Source organism: Suricata suricatta, chromosome 17 (assembly GCF_006229205.1).
Source record: "Suricata suricatta isolate VVHF042 chromosome 17, meerkat_22Aug2017_6uvM2_HiC, whole genome shotgun sequence".
In the NCBI taxonomy this organism is placed as follows: domain Eukaryota; kingdom Metazoa; phylum Chordata; class Mammalia; order Carnivora; family Herpestidae; genus Suricata; species Suricata suricatta.
Window position 1 is genome coordinate 27449869 of NC_043716.1, and position 15358 is coordinate 27465226.

The window sequence follows — 15358 nt, forward strand, 5'->3', positions numbered from 1 at the left end:
ATGGGTGGTGGGTGGGAAGAAGGGAGGAGGGAAGGAGAGAGGGAGGGGGAGGAAGGGAGGGAGGGAGGGAGGAGGGAGGGAGCGAGTAGGTGGGAGGGAGGAAGGAAGTGGAAGAAAGGGAGGAGGTGGGTGAAGGAGGGAGGAGGGAGATGGGAGAGGCAGAGGATGAGTCCAGTCCAGTGAGAGAGAACTTGTAACTGGCTCAAGGCAAAGGAGAGAGGGTAGAGAGAGGGAGGGCTCCGGCCTCAGCTCTTTCCCTTTCCCATAAAAGCTGCCGCTCTCAAACATCCGGCACGGAGGACACACTTCGGTTAATCAGACATCTCGAGCTGCATCCCGACCCTGGAGTTCAGTGGACTTGAACCTCAGCACTACAGGTCATTTCTTGAATGGACGGGTGTATGCGCTACATTCTCTGTAGGGATCCTCCCACCTCCCCTCAAGTGCGGCCCCCTCTAGAGCCCCGGGAGATGAAGACACTCACCTGGGAACTGATAGCCATAGCTAGGAGCAAATCCAGGGTAGCCGCGGCCATAGGTTGCCACAAAGTTGGGGTAGCCTTGAACACAGAAGAAAGATCACAGTTGCATTAGTACAGCTGCCTCAAGTCTGAGGGGGAAATCCCAGGGAGGCCAGAAATGAGGACAGCCTGAGTTATTTTCCCCGCACATAATAATTTGTTTCCTATGAGGGTCTTTACCCAGCACCTGGGTCACCTCTCTCCTGTGGCCGGGGGTACTGCTGTCAGCTTGCTGGTAATTAACCTATATTTGGGCAGACAGACCCCCAAAGCCCACGCAGTTTCTGGAACCTTCCTGGAACCAGAGTAAATGCCACGCGTTAGCACCAAACACAGGGCGTACGCCTGGATCTGACATTTGGAGAGCTTACCCTGAATGTACTTTACTTTAAAGCTACTGACAGTAGGAGATTAAAGTCCTTGTAATGCCTCCTCCCAGCCAGCACCAGACAAAGCACGAGCGCTTGGGGAGTGAGAGTTTAGAGGCAAAACTCAGGGCTGACCCCGTGCCTCTGGATAAACACTGGATTAAGAAGCCATGGCCCAGGGGAGGCAAGTCCCAGGGGCTTATGTCCAGGCACGAACCCCCAAAGGGTGCCACAGCATCTTCCCAAGGCCCTCCGGGAATGGTGAGGTTCTGGCTGTGTTAAAATGCACACCAGAAGTGTGGCCCCCGCCCCAAAGCCTTGTGCCACCTGTTTTACCAGGCATTTCACAGACGGCGTATTTTCCATTTGATCTCAGCAGATCACCCGGGGGTGACTGGTAACTATGGGGTGCCTGTGGAAACTGCTACCAGGTTGGGCGTGGGGTGCGTTGGAAACGAATGGAACATTCTGGGGCTGCTCCTCTATGATATGTTATGCAACCCCCAGTGAGCAGCCACTTGCTCTCAACCCTGCACTGTGCTTGCTCGGGTCTCTTCACTATTTACTACCTCTCGACCCGGGCTACCAGGGAGGCTGGCATGTAGCCTGGTTGGGCAGATTCTACCCACGTCTACACCCCCGCTCCCTTCCCACCAGGCCCACTCTGCCTCCCTCCACTCAACGTATTGGACTCTTTGTACACTCATGCTCTTCAAATACCCCCATGGCCAGGCCACCCTCACCACCACCCAACCACCAATAGCTGACTTTTGCTTTGACCTCTGAGGTAGGTGTCTGTGGTTGTTTTTCGCTGCCCAGCACCTGAACCCCTTTTCTGTGTCTGAGTCTTTGAGAGAGAGGCCTGCCTCCCTTCATGGAAGCAGGCAAGGGCCCTTGCTCTCTCTGAGTTAGGCAGCTGGGAAGTAGGTCGTGAGCCTGTGTTTGGCCAACAGAAGACTTTCTTGGGTCCGTTTCTGGGGCTAGTGGGGCAGAGGAGGAGGCAGTAATGCAGAATTTATTCTGAAGGCAGGAGCGTGAGCCCTGCACCCAGCGGAGGCGTCCTGACCAGGTGGATCCTGGGTTGCGCCGACCGCCCCGCTCACTAGTGCCTGCCTACTCTCCAGTCTTCCTGGCAGTTCGGTGTGTCGACAAGCCGCTTCCAACAGCCTCCTTTTTTTTTTTTTTTTTTTTTTGCTTCTAGCAGCCAGAGTTGTTTCCACCACAACGCGGGCAGGAAGTTGCTTTCATGGGTGGGGTTTATGACAATCTCCATGCCCTCCAACCATGAGGCAGCAATGTCCGTGAAGTTCTGTTCAGCAGCTTAAAGGCCCACTGACAGGGGCTCGAGAGTCTCATCACCCACGTCCTAGGGGCACCTGGACGTGTCACAAGCATCTGCTGCCCTGCAGTGCGGGCTCAGGGAATGGATTATGCAGGAGGTTCCATCTTGAATGCTCTCCGGGGGTGTGAGAGGTATAGTTTGCTGGTCTCCCTCTGCCTGTTCATAGAGCCGGGATGCCTTAGAGGTCCAGGGATGGGACCTGCGTGTGTCCCGTCTTCACTTGTCCAAGTCTGCTGGTGTCATAACTTCTGTTCTACCTGTGGATCTGCCATTAGACCCAGAAGACAGGCTGGCCCTTGCCGGCATCAGGGGACTTGGGTTCCACGCTTGCCTCTGGTCCAAGGCCGTGGCCTTGGTGGTGGTGGTGGGGTAGCTTCCTTGTCCTCTGACGGCTCGAGTCCTGCCATCCATACAAAGCTCTGCAAAGTCCCCTGAAGTACGGATGGGCCCAAATTCTCAACTGAGACCAGCTGTGGCGCCCTTCCCTTCCCTTGTCTTAGGCAGAGCCTCTGCAAATTTGCAGTCACCACTCACTGGTCAACTGACCTGTTTCTACCTCAAAAGGGCCTTGTCATGGGCTCTTTCCCTGGGTGTTTATTTCCCAGCGCTCGGTGTCTTGCTGGCGGAAGGCTGCCCACACAAGTCAGGATGCCCTGGTGGCTCTGCGCAGACTGCCGAGGAGAGGGGAGTCCACACGTGACCCATGGCACCCAGTGTGGAAATGCACATGGGGACAGAGGAGGAGGGACGGAGCCTGAGACCCAATGCCTGAAGCAGACACACATCAGCGGCTTCTCCCCTGGTATTTATTTCATGGCTGGCCAGCTCAGTTCTCCTCCAAATTAATCACCTGCTATCAAATCAGATCTTTCATGACTAGATTTCTTAAACCATTATTTCAACAATATTGATAAACGGATTATATGCAAACAGCCAAACCGCTGCTGCCTAGGGGCTTTCCTGGTGAAAAATGACTCCTTTGCCTCTAATTTCGAGGCATGAGGGGTCTGAGATATTTTAATCTGACAGCGGAAGTGTAGGCCCATGTGTCATCTTCAAGACTCCTTTGGGGTTGGGGGGTGACGATGGGGGGTGGGGGAGTGTGGCACACCCAGCCCCTCCCTGACTCGGGCCACCAGTACCATTCCAGATCTGCTTTCTTCCAGGCATAGGCGACAGTCTTCAACAAGAAGGAAGCCAAGCATGGTCAAGCTCACCCCATTTTGGGGCCTCACCCCAATCTTCCTGGCCATGTCAGTATTGTCTCCTGCACAACCACGATGAGAATTTGGCACCTGCCGGAGTAGGGGGATCTTACCTCCACCCTGCCATTGTGAACATCCGCTGGTCAGGCAGATGAAATCATAAATTTATAATACAACATTACTTCAATTTTCCTCTTCATTTACTGCTGTGCAGCCCAGCTCTGCTCCAACGGCTCACCGCCCCAGCCTCCCAGGGAAATTGGCTGGCTGCATATGAATAGCACATTAGAGCTCACCGGTGTGGCTGCTCCATCAAGCCGTGTTACCATGAGGTGACCCGGCCGCCACTTCCATTAGTAGCAGGGCCCCTCCCGCACTGGCCGTTCCACCATTTATTTGCTCCAGTGCTCTGGACGCCTGATCAATCCCACAGTAATTATCTCTTGTCACTAAAGGAAAAACTAAACCTGCTGCCTGGATGACCCCCTTTCTGGCAGATGGGCTTTCTACTGTGGAAAAGAAAGAAAGGAAAGAAAGAAAAGAAAGAAAGAAAGAAAAGAAAAGAAAAGAAAAGAAAGAAAGAAAGAAAGAAAGAAAGAAAGAAAGAAAGAAAGAAAGAAAGAAAGGAAGGAAGGAAGAAAGAAAAGGAAGGAAGGAAGGAAGGAAGGAAGGAAGGAAGGAAGGAAGGGGAAGGAAGGAAGTCATTTGAACCTGCCAGTCAGATCATTTCGGGGCCCCCTTTTGGGGACGCGTGGGCAGAACTGTCCAAGCTGTGGTTCCCAATCTTTGCTCCGACTCTGGAAGACGTTTGCTCCAGGCCTGGAATATGTTTGCATTGCAGGTTGGGCACATGACTCATCCTCTCCCGGGCTCTGTGACTCAGCTATTCAGTCACGGAAAACTGCTCCCATCAGGCCCCCGACTTGAAAGAGACAAGAAAAGGGCTGCTTATCCAGGGACCTGCCCGAGTGTGACCTACGTGCTACGTGGGATGTGGAGCATTGCCTGGGGCACCGCGTTGGCTCAGTGAAGAATGCATCCAGATGTAACATTGGTGCCTGAGCCCTTCCCATGCCAGGACGTGAAGGCCAAGGTCTACCGAGATGCTCAGACCCCGAGCCCCAGGAGTATCTTGAGGCCCATGCTGTCCAATTCAAATTTACGTCTAAATTACGATGAAAACCCCAGCTCTTCGGCCGTAGGAGACACATCTTCAATGCTCAGAGCTAGCAGCTACCATCTTGGGCAGCACAAATATAGGCTCCTTCCACCATCACAGAGAGTTCTGGTACACTGTGCTGTGCTAGAAGGAAAAGGAAGGGGTAGATCTGGCGTTTCCTGCCCATCGGGAAACAGGTAGACAAATGGAGACCTTCTTGGGAAGGACCTCAACAGATATTCTGGGGAAAGACCAACGAGTCTAGACATGCGGCTCTAAATTCCAGCCAATCTCCTTTTGATCTGTGAGTGGACACCTGTGGATTACAGCTGCTTGTCTCTTCTAGATGATGATTTTTTTTCCCCCTTTCATTTCAGAGGGGCTTAAGGTCGGGGGAACACTGGGCCAAGACTTCACAGGGACTTCAGTAGGAGCATTGTTAAGAACGCTTCAGGCTTTCTTCGGCTGCTCTACAGAGTCTGGGCCTGCAGACTGCAGCTTTTCTCCAAGGCCTCAGCAACGAAGTCCCTCTCCACCAGTGGTATCACACATGTTAAAGAGTCGGTGCCCAGCGAAGCCAAGACAGTTAAAGGCAGTAGGACTATGTGGCTGACGACAGAGAAGGCCAAAAGGAAAAAAGTATATCAGCAAGAAGCATGTTTGCTTTTAAGTCTCCTTTCATTCCCCAGAGGGGTGCTTGGGTGACTCCATCTGTTAAGCATCCAACTTCAGCTCAGGTCATCATCTCACAGTTCATGAGCTTGAGCCCCGTTTTGGGCTCTGTGCTGACAGCCTAGAGCCTGGAGCCTGATTCTGATTCTGTGTCTCCCTCTCTTTCTCTCTGCCCCCTCCCATCTCTCAAAAATAAAAATAAACATTGAAAAAAATTTTAAAGAAAAACCAGAGATTCCAGTGCACTGAGCTGGGGAATCGTGGGTGCCTCTTGGCCGCTGCAAGGCAGTGGAACAAAGTCGGAAGGCTGCGGAAAGACTTCTCCAAGGGTCTCTGTTGATTTTGGTTTTGTCCAGCTCAACGGCAGGGAGAGCGGGCCTCAGAATGACCCCTCCACTGCTCTCCTCTGTTCTTTTAAAGGAATTCCCATCGGGCTGATTATTCTAAGATTCTGTCAAAGGCTCTGAAAGCTAAAGCCAAAACAGCTGTAGGTTTCCTCCCAAGGACGCATGCAGCCACATCAAGAGAGATCAAGAAAGAGTAAAGTGCAACTACACGCTCATCAGTCTCCCTTTGATGAGATCTCCTGAAGCAGGAGAAAACCTTAAAGGGTATTTAAAAATTAGCTTCACAGTTTCTGAGTCATTTACAGACCAGTGTATCTGTTGTCTCACTAGAATGTCGGCTCCCTGATGCATTCTCGGCGTCTAGAACAGTGCCTGCCCTTCCTAGGTGCTCAATAAATATTTGCTGAGTGAATGGATTAAAACGCTTTCATGATTTAATAGCCTCACTTCTAAAAACCTGTTCAAGGGTTACAGATTTTCTCTGCTCTTCCAACAACAAAAATGTAAATCACTGAATCCTCATGTCATTAATGAACTCTTAAAAAATGTTTTTCTGTCTGCGCCGAGTTTATCAGCCAAACTGTCTCGGTGATGGCACGAATATGTTATGGGTGATGGTAGTGATTCCAAGGACAGATAAGTGCCGTGAGGGGGGTGACCCAGGTGACTTGTAGGGACATGTCAGGCCATCCCACCTTAGCGAAGGATCAGACTCCGCCCGGTGCCACCACGTTAAGAGGGAAGAAGCGAACTGGCAGATGGCACTCTCCTCACCCGGAGTCCAGAGGCCCAGGATGCCAGGCTGTGCTGGTGGAGAAGCAGAGTGGAGGGCGGCTCCAGGGGTCTGCAGTGAGTGCATCAGAGGCTCGGGGGACACTCCAGCCTGGTGAGGAGGCGAGAGGCCAACCAGGCCGTGAGACTGTGCGTTTGTTCCCTGGGGGGCCGTGGGTGCTTCACCTCTTCCGCCTGGCCCTTGGGCTGAGCTGGTTCCTGGCTGGAGGCACATTCTGGCAGCTCTCGGAACCCCATCTCAGCGGGTGCCTGGAGGCCCTCACCGCAGTGGCTGGGGCCTCAGGAGGACCGGGGTCTGATGAGGCCTGGAGCCCAGTGCCCGGATCTTTGTCGGAAGGCAGAAACTCAAAGGTAGTCCAACTCCTTGGGCTGAGGGTCTGAATGGAGCAGGGGACTGTGGGTGTCACAGCACAAGTCACATCTGCGGCTCAGACCGTGTTCCCGGCTCCCAGCAGGAAGGGTGTCGGGCACCATGGAAGGGTGTCGGGCACCTGCTTGGGTGGGAATGCCTGGGGCTCCCCACTACTTTACTAATCACAGCGCCCAGTCTGAGTATGTACTAGTGTAGTTTGTTGACTGGAAGACACACATTTTTTTCTTCTTCACACTTTAACGTCTCCAAAAGTAGGTTCTATCTCATGGTCATTGTGATGAGAAAGCATTAGTGCCGGTTGATCAACAGCATATATAGTTTTCTTTCTGAATGTTTGTACAGAGATGAATTTCGCCACCCACGGCACCTCGGATTTGATGAAATACAGCATTGGCTGGGCACGATATGGTTTCCTTTATCATCAACAAGCCTACGATGTGAGTTTCCCATATCGCTATCGAAGGGTGCAGTAACCGAAGGACAGAAATCCTGTCACCTGCTTCAAGTCACACAGCTCATGGGGTAAGGAGTCCAGATCTCCTGGTTCTCAAGTCCAAAGCTCTCCCCACCGGTTTATCCAGCCCCCCACCTCCCAATTCATGAAGGCCAGGCTTGATGCCATCAAATTCCATCCCAAGGGCTCTCTGCTTGGCTGGAGGAGGAAAACTTCTGTGACAGGAGGTGGGGCTGGCTGAGGACTGGGGGCCTCGACAGAACTCCATGGGCAAAAGGCAAAAAGCCTTAAGCGGCAGGGACGTTGGTGAGCAGGGGTGGAGGAGGCTCGGGGGAGCTTATAACTCAAGGATGAAGACACTCAACCACGACAACATTTTAAACCAACAATTACCTCTTTACTGCAGCTCAGGGAAGTTATAACTTCAACAGGGAGAGACGGGCAGGGTGGGGGTAGTTGGGGCAGGTGAGTGATCGCCAGCATTCATCACTTATCACATATCCCTCCCCCAAGAAGCAGGAGCCAATCAGATGGCACCTGGAGAAGCACACGGACCATGAGGGTTTGCCTACCACCAGCCAGAGTCAAAGCCAATCTGAGCCCGGCTCTCTTCCTCACACACGCCCCGAGTGGACGTGGCTCCTCCGCCAGGCCAGTGGGCTCTCAGGGTTCCATGAGAGGACCTCCTCTTTGAAGGCTATTCCTGGCTGGATCACCCTTAGCTCGCTCACCCTCTCAGCTCCGCTAACAGGTCACCTCCGCAGCGAGGTATTCCCTGATTCCTCAGACTAATTTCCATGCTTTATTACGTGCTCCAAAAGCACCCCGTCCCTCTGTGAGGATAACTAGCTACCTGCAGGATTGGCTGTTAACTGTTGTCACGGTCACACTGCCACAAGCTGTAGAGAGCAGGGACCTTATCCGCCTTGTTAAGCGCTGTCTCAGTGCTAGCTCGGGGCAAGGCGTGCAGCAGGTGCTCCAAGCTCCCCCGCCCCTGAACACCTCCGGACTCAACAAAGCCTCCCGGCCTGGGTGCCCTCTGCTCAGGGATCCGGGCGTGGGTGTGCGTGGAGACGTCGGTGCCCAGCCCTTGCCTGCAGAGTCTGGGGCGAATGTAATCTTTGTGCCTTTGCTCTGTGGCCACTGACAAGAGTGAGCTGGCTTCACCTCACACCTCGGCGCCCCCTGAAGAAAACAGTTCATTCTTCTCGGAATGTCAAGGGCATCACGTTAGCCTCAGAAAGACAGCATACTTCCTGAAGGTCTGGTCCTAAACCAGCTCCCAATTTATGCTCAGGGCCTTTATACTCACCATTTAAAATTCAAGACTCCCCAAACCAGCAGGTGGGAGCTCTTTTAAGATGTGAATTGAAAATTTAAAACCACGAATCCATTTGGACCTTTTTTCGGCATACAACGTAAGGTAAAGGCCACATAAACACTGCTTTTTAAGTACGAGCTAGCCAAGTGTCTCCAAGCCAACCAGGAGATAATTCCCACTGATTTTTAAAAGTCATTTCTGCATAATAATTACACTCTCACACAGAAATACATTTAGTTTAGGGGCTTTAACTTTCTAGAACGGTGCGTCCCTAGATACCACACCATCTAATTATCGTAGCTTTGTGCTATGTTCTGCCATTTGGTCAAACTGGTCTTTTCTCATTGCTCTTTTGAAAACATTTCTTGTGTAGTCTCATGTGTTTCTCCTTCCAGATCAGCCTTAGAATCATTTGGCCAATTTTAAAAGAAGTAAACAGGAATTTCCATCGAAACATGGTCACACCGAAAAAATTCATTCGAGAAGAAATAACATTCATTCCAGCCGGTTTCAGTAATTCTCACGGCATCTCTTTCCAGTTCTTAAAGTTCCACAAAGTAACTTTCCCTCCCCTTGTTATTTCCTCAGACAAAATAGATGCAATTCTTTTTAAGAATTTATAACACCAAGAAAAGGTTTACACATTTAAAAAGGAGCCAGGAATGATTCAAAGAGCTGCAAATCTGAAAACACACAAAGAGCCGGTCAAACAATATAGAAGGAGGACTCTTAGCCAAACCAAATGGAAATCCATTAAAACTAGACGGATCATGTGCCTGAATGGAATTTTACCATTAACTACCATTTATCCCATTTAATTAGTATTTTCCCGACACACAATAACTCGCACTAAAATACCGCTCTCTCGCCTCAAAATTTCTAATTATTGTTGCGACCCACACCATTACGCTCCTCTGCTGCTTTCTCCATTTTTCATGCCATTTAAGCGGCAAGAATTTCAATTATCTACGCAGGACGGACAGAGATACCTTTAAGGAAGGGGCATAATGTGCAACTTAATTTCTCTAAAAGCCAGGAGAGATCATTTTTTGTCAGAACAAACACACTTTGTCTTTCATCTTTTTTTTTTTTTTTTTTTTTTTTTGGGCAAATAAAGAGTAAAACAGACCATTTAAAACATCCATTTAAATGCAAATTCTGATATCCCAAGAGAAAAATGTTAATCATTTAAATAGACAGGATTAGAGCTCATCCTTATCACTCCCCTCCTCTCCCAAGTTTTAGAAAATGTAGCCTCGGCTCACACAGGTGAAGGCGCCAAGAGTCCTTAGGTCTTTAAGAACACCCAGTTAGTAGGAGTGGGGCCATGGGGTGGCTTTTCTCCTTTTGCAAAGAGAGTGGAAAGGAGATAAAATAAAATCAACCAGCTCTCATGAGCTAGGCATGGCACAAGACAATTAATTATCTATCTATCTGTCGGTCTGTCTGTCTATCTACCTACCTGTTTACCTATCTGTTATCTATGTATCTATCTCTATTCATTCAATAGTAACAAATGTCTTGCAAAGGGGCCTGTCATCTTCGTTTACAGACCAGAAACTGAGGTTCAGAGAGGTAAGGCAGCTTGCCCAACTGGTAGGTGGCCCCGCTGGGTGTATAGTCCATGGTGGCTCTGTTGCATTCCCCGGGTCCCACCCAGACTCACCTAGCATTCCCATGCCAAGCATGAATGCGTCCATGGTGTAAGGCAGCCCCCGGGCCCGGCCTCTTGTCCCCGGTGGGAACATGACTTCCTTAGGCTGAGCTTTCTTACATTCTACCTGTTAAACAGAAAGGCGAACAAATGAGATGCAAATGAATTCCACGTAAATGTCAAATGCAGAACGGATCTGGTTACCAGCTAAGGTATTTTTAGCCTTGCTCCTTATTCACTGTAAAAATAGCCATGCCGAGTAAATGGCCTGCAAAACAAATATTTAAGAAAACACGCCACTTGTTGCAAATCCTGCTTCGGAGAAACCTACAAGGATGAAATTGGGTTGGGAGGGATGGCAGGGACGTGGGCTGAGGACACACGTGCCCGGGCTGAGCGCTCAGACTGCTGGGTGTATCTGTGAAGAAAAGCAACAGCGGTAGTAATAATCCCTCAGGACCGTTTGGCCCTTCACATGTTTGCAAATTCCTTAGGCTGGTGGCTCTTCACATCAGGCCATCTGATTCTCTTATTAAATAGACAGGCCAGTTAGTTTAGCTCCATTTCACAGACGACAAAACTGAACACCAGACGGCTTGGGTAATGTGCCGTAAGCCATATCCCTGCAGGTGCAGGCCTGGGAGCCGGCGTTTTAAAATTTCTAGGTCAGCGATGCCACCATCTCCATAAAACCCACCCCAGCACGCTCCCGGGAGAAGTAATAACATTCAACATCGCCTCTGTCCATCTGGATTACCGGTTTCTCATTCTGCAGCTACGTCTTTGAGTGGTTGCTAATCTTTCCCGTTTCCCTTCTGCCTCCAAAATTTCTTAATCCTATTCTGCTCACACAACCCAGAAGTCACTTACTTAACCACCTTAATGATACAGAATGCAAACTCCAGGAAAGAGGTAAAACTGCTGCCTGCTGTGGCTGCACTGTTTGTGTTTCAGATCCCTGCTCTGTGCTTACTTCTCTTAGTTTACAGACAGACCTAACAAACATCGTTAACTGGGAATTAGCCCCATCACTGATGAAGACGGGATGTCATAGGGCAGGGCTGCTGACAGAGCAAAAGTATCAGCATGGCAGCTGACGGTGAGGGAGAAAAGAGAAGAAGCAGGTACCATATTTAAAAGGGGGCCAGATGGTAGAGGAGCCCAAACTCCACGTGGCTCAATTGCTGAGGGTCTCACTGTCACATGGGAAATTATTATCATTCCCAGGACATCTGAGATATGAAGAAATTAAATTGTGTGCCTTGTACTTTGTTTTAAAGGGACCTATATGGGCTATCCGTTTGGAGATATAGATATCTCTCAAATCTCATCCCAAATATTTCAATTAAATATATTTTATTGGGGGGACTGGGTGGCTCAGTGAGTTAAGCTTCTGACCTTGATTTCGGCTCAGGTCATGATTCATGGTTTGTGAGACTGAGCCTCAAGCCAGGCTTTGTGCTGACAGCATGGAGTCTGCTTGGGATTCACTCTCTTCCTCTCTCTCTGCCCCTGCGTTCTCTCTTGCTCTCTCAAAATAAATGAACATTAAGAAAATATTTTAGTGCTTAAGGCTTGGAGGAAGCTTTAATTACCTAAAATATTAACTGGTCTTTCTTCAGAGACACCAGATAACAGGTTTTACTCACTCTTGTTCTTTCAAGAGTGATAACCACACATGCTTTAAAAATATGGACAAAATGGCTCAATACTCATGTCTGACAAGCTTCATACAAAGAGGTTTTTTTTATAGATTTAAAAGAAAGAGATGAGCAACCTGAAATGGAAACGGGTGAAGGACATGAACAAGCAATTCACAAAGGACTAGTAATTAGACATAGCTTTGGTATCACAAATGACACCCCTAAACAAGATACTTTTTCACCAATCAGATTGGCCACAATGACAGGATTCCTTGATGTCAGAGCCCCAGAGAGTATGGGGAGGAGGGGTAGGAATCAGTGTGTATTTTCTGGAGGGCAACAAGACAAAATATTAAAAGCCATACAAGTGTGCATTCTTTGACCTAAGAGCCCTACTTGCAGTAGCCTATCCTTATATGGATAAGACTACTGTGGTGACAAGCATTGATTATAGTTTTTTTTTTTTCCTAAAGGAAACACCCTAAATGTCCAAGAAAAGGGAATTAGCCCATTTTGGTTCATCCAAGCTGACTGAAAGCCATGAAGCGATATTAAAGCGCACTGGTAATAACATGCAATAGTAGTGGGAAACCCTCAGCCCTGGACAAATGAGGATGGCTGGTCACCCTAAATGTAAGGCGGTAAGAAGCAAGTTACAGGGACTCTGTGGAAGATAAACACGTGTATATGCATATCCTATGGGGGGAAATATTAAATGCCAAATCTGCCTTAGAGCGACTTTGTTCTTTTACTTCCATGGTGCATTCTGTTACTGCTGTTATTTGCCAAGTTCTCTGCTTTGAGTATTACTGTTGCGAGTAGTGGTACAGAGAGGTGATTAAAAAGAAATACATTCATCAGAACTGGGTCTTTCAGATTTCTCTCATAAGCCCAGGGTGATAGTTTGCTCCTCTGCTCCATCCCTGGGACTCAGAAGTGGGCTGAGAAAGCTCATTTGCAAGAGCCTGCTCGCGCCCGGGAAGATGGGTGTGCTCTGCAGAGGCAGACAGATAATTACCTGACGCCAACACCGGGTTCCGGAATAATACCGCTAACCAGCTCACTTCCTAATGGCCCTATCGGTGACAATCTACTGCATTGTCTTATGAAAACCTGCTGCCTGTTCCTAGGCAACCTGATCAACGAAAATTTCAGGTTTATACAGTTTTCATTTAGGGAACATAAAGGTTAACTGACTGTAATGGGAGTATTTTAAACAAACCCACCTACTCTCTCTCTCACTGAATAGGGTTGGCAGCCCTGCTGAATCCCGCTCTGTCTTGCTGGAGCTGTTCTGGGCAGCACCAACTCCGTGTGATCTGTCAGCTGCCCGCTGTGTCAGCTCTGAGTGCGCCCGGAGGCCAGGGGCCCTGGCACACGCACTCTCGGGGGGATCCCAGCATGTCCTGGGCGCTTGAGTGACAGGGAAAGGTAGCAGCCACACCAGGGAGCCTGGCCTGGTCTGCGCTGAAGGCTTCTCGAAAGATCTCTCGGGCAGCCCAGGAGGCCTGCCCACCCAGCCCCCAGCTCCTTGGGAAACATACAAAAGAGGAAAGAGGGACAGCTATTCTCTGCCTGCATTCTGAGTCCTTGTAGTGTGGGTCAGGGGCTTGCTGAGGACAAAAACTACGTCCTTCGGCCATCAGACTGGCAGAAGCCTTACCTCCCCCATCAGACTGTGAGTTCTCAGGGGGCAGGGATCCAGGGTCTGCCCCTACTTCTCTGGTCCCTTGTGATGTCCTGTTCAGAGTGCCCGCTGACTCATGCGCTCATTAGGGTCGTGGAAACACAGTCTCCTTAATTCAACAACGCTAAGGGACTCGATGTGCCTGACGAGCGCTAGGCTGTGGGGGTGCAGGCGTAAGTAAGGCAAGCCTCCACCTTGCAAGCTCTCATTCTGTTGAAAAGAACAGGTTCTGACTGTCTTGTTCTCCTAACATGAAGACAAGTACTCATATGTCAACCTGCCCCCCCCTGTCGTTTCTAGGACTGCCCGCCTCTGGAGCCTCTTGAGTTGGACCACATTTGAGTCACTCCCACCCCCACCGTCCTCCCACTGGGCCCCATGCCAGCTAGAGAACCGGGCATGAACGCCCCGAGTTATGTCAGAACCCAAAGGGGGAAAACCAGCCTATCTCCCCAGCTCCAGTCACATACTCAGGTCATCTGGCCACACACAACACCCCTGGTATCTGCTGCTGTGTCCCGAACGACTTCCAAACTTGGTGGCCTCAAACAACAACGGATCGTGCTTTCCCATGCTTCTGTGAGCAGACTGGGCCCAGGGGGGCTTGTGCGTGTAGTCCCCCATGTAGTTGTGGTCAGATGGTGGCCAGGGCTGGAGCCAAAGCCTGGACTCAGATGAAGGTTCGAAGTGGCTTCTTCACTCGCACGGCGTGCAGGTGATGTCTAGGTTTGGCTGGGACTGTCCACCTTTGGCTTTTCTGCAGCACTCCATCTTCTCACAGCGTGGTGGCTGAGTCCCAGGGAGAGACTGTCCTAGCACCTGGATCCCAAGAAACCAAGGCAGAGTCTTCAAGGCTTCTTAAAACCTAGGCCTGAGAGTCACATGGCCACTCCCATCCATCATGTTCTAGGATGGTCAGCCTAGACTGGTGTGGGAGGGGACCACACACAGCGTGCCTAGTGGGAGTGAAGACCATCAGGGCTGTCTTCAGAGACCAACCACCACATGAGATCCATGAAGAGCCGTGAGCAGACAGGACAGTGGGAGGCCTCCTCCCAGCCAGGTGGCCCTGGCTGGCTGGGTTCTTGGGCTGGTAGGCACTGAGGTCTGCTTCCACCAGGCAGGCATGGGAATCCTCCCTCTCCCCCCGGAGAGGCATGCCTGACTTCCCATGGTCAACATAAGCACGGTCCTCCTACTGACCAGGCCTCTTGCCCAGCCATTTCAGCTCTGTCCCCAACAGAACCCCACTTGTGGGAATTGCTTTCTCTCCGGTAGCTTGGGTGGGGGCAGACTCTGTGGAAGGAACATCTATCTCCAAGTCCTGGTCCTTGAATCTCAAGCAACGGCTCAGACCCCACTTGGACAGCTTCTCACAATGGCTATGGCTCCAAATGACGACTGCTTTTTCCAGGGGCAAGAGATTTTGCAGAAAATTCTATCGGAATTTGTGCTTGTAGGGAGCCTCAGAGGTCCCTTGTGACCAACGGCTCACATTAGCAAGACATGATGTCCACTTTCTAGTTTCATGGTTGGTAAAGCCATGAAGCAACCCCATGCCAGGGGCAGATGCCAAGGATATGCCAAACCCTCCAAAGGTAGGTGGGGTTTGCTTCAAGTTTTCAATCTTCAATAGGCTGCTTTGCTTGGCAAACTGGCCTTGGAGGAGTGGGTGTGGCCTGCGCAGTTACAGGATAAGAAGAATGCTCCTGCTGAACCCGCTTTAACGACAGAACAGTCAGGGCAGCAGCGTGTTCCTCTAGGGGATGAAACAGACCGGATGTGGCTCATGCATAATGGCACTCTGACACTGTCCCAGCC

At 50.3% G+C, this 15358-nt stretch overlaps 1 protein-coding gene across 6 annotated transcripts in view; it reads right to left on the reverse strand.

Moving 5' to 3' along the window:
• The window catches only part of MSI2 (musashi RNA binding protein 2), a 379699-nt gene that overhangs the window by 46291 nt on the left and 318050 nt on the right, over positions 1-15358 (reverse strand). For all 6 annotated transcript variants that reach the window (XM_029929166.1, XM_029929164.1, XM_029929165.1 and 3 more), the window contains exons 9-10: positions 10220-10334; positions 485-559 (exon numbers count right to left, since the gene is read on the reverse strand). In XM_029929166.1, coding sequence (XP_029785026.1) covers positions 485-559; positions 10220-10334 — 190 coding nt within the window. The remainder of the gene's footprint in view (positions 1-484; positions 560-10219; positions 10335-15358) is intronic.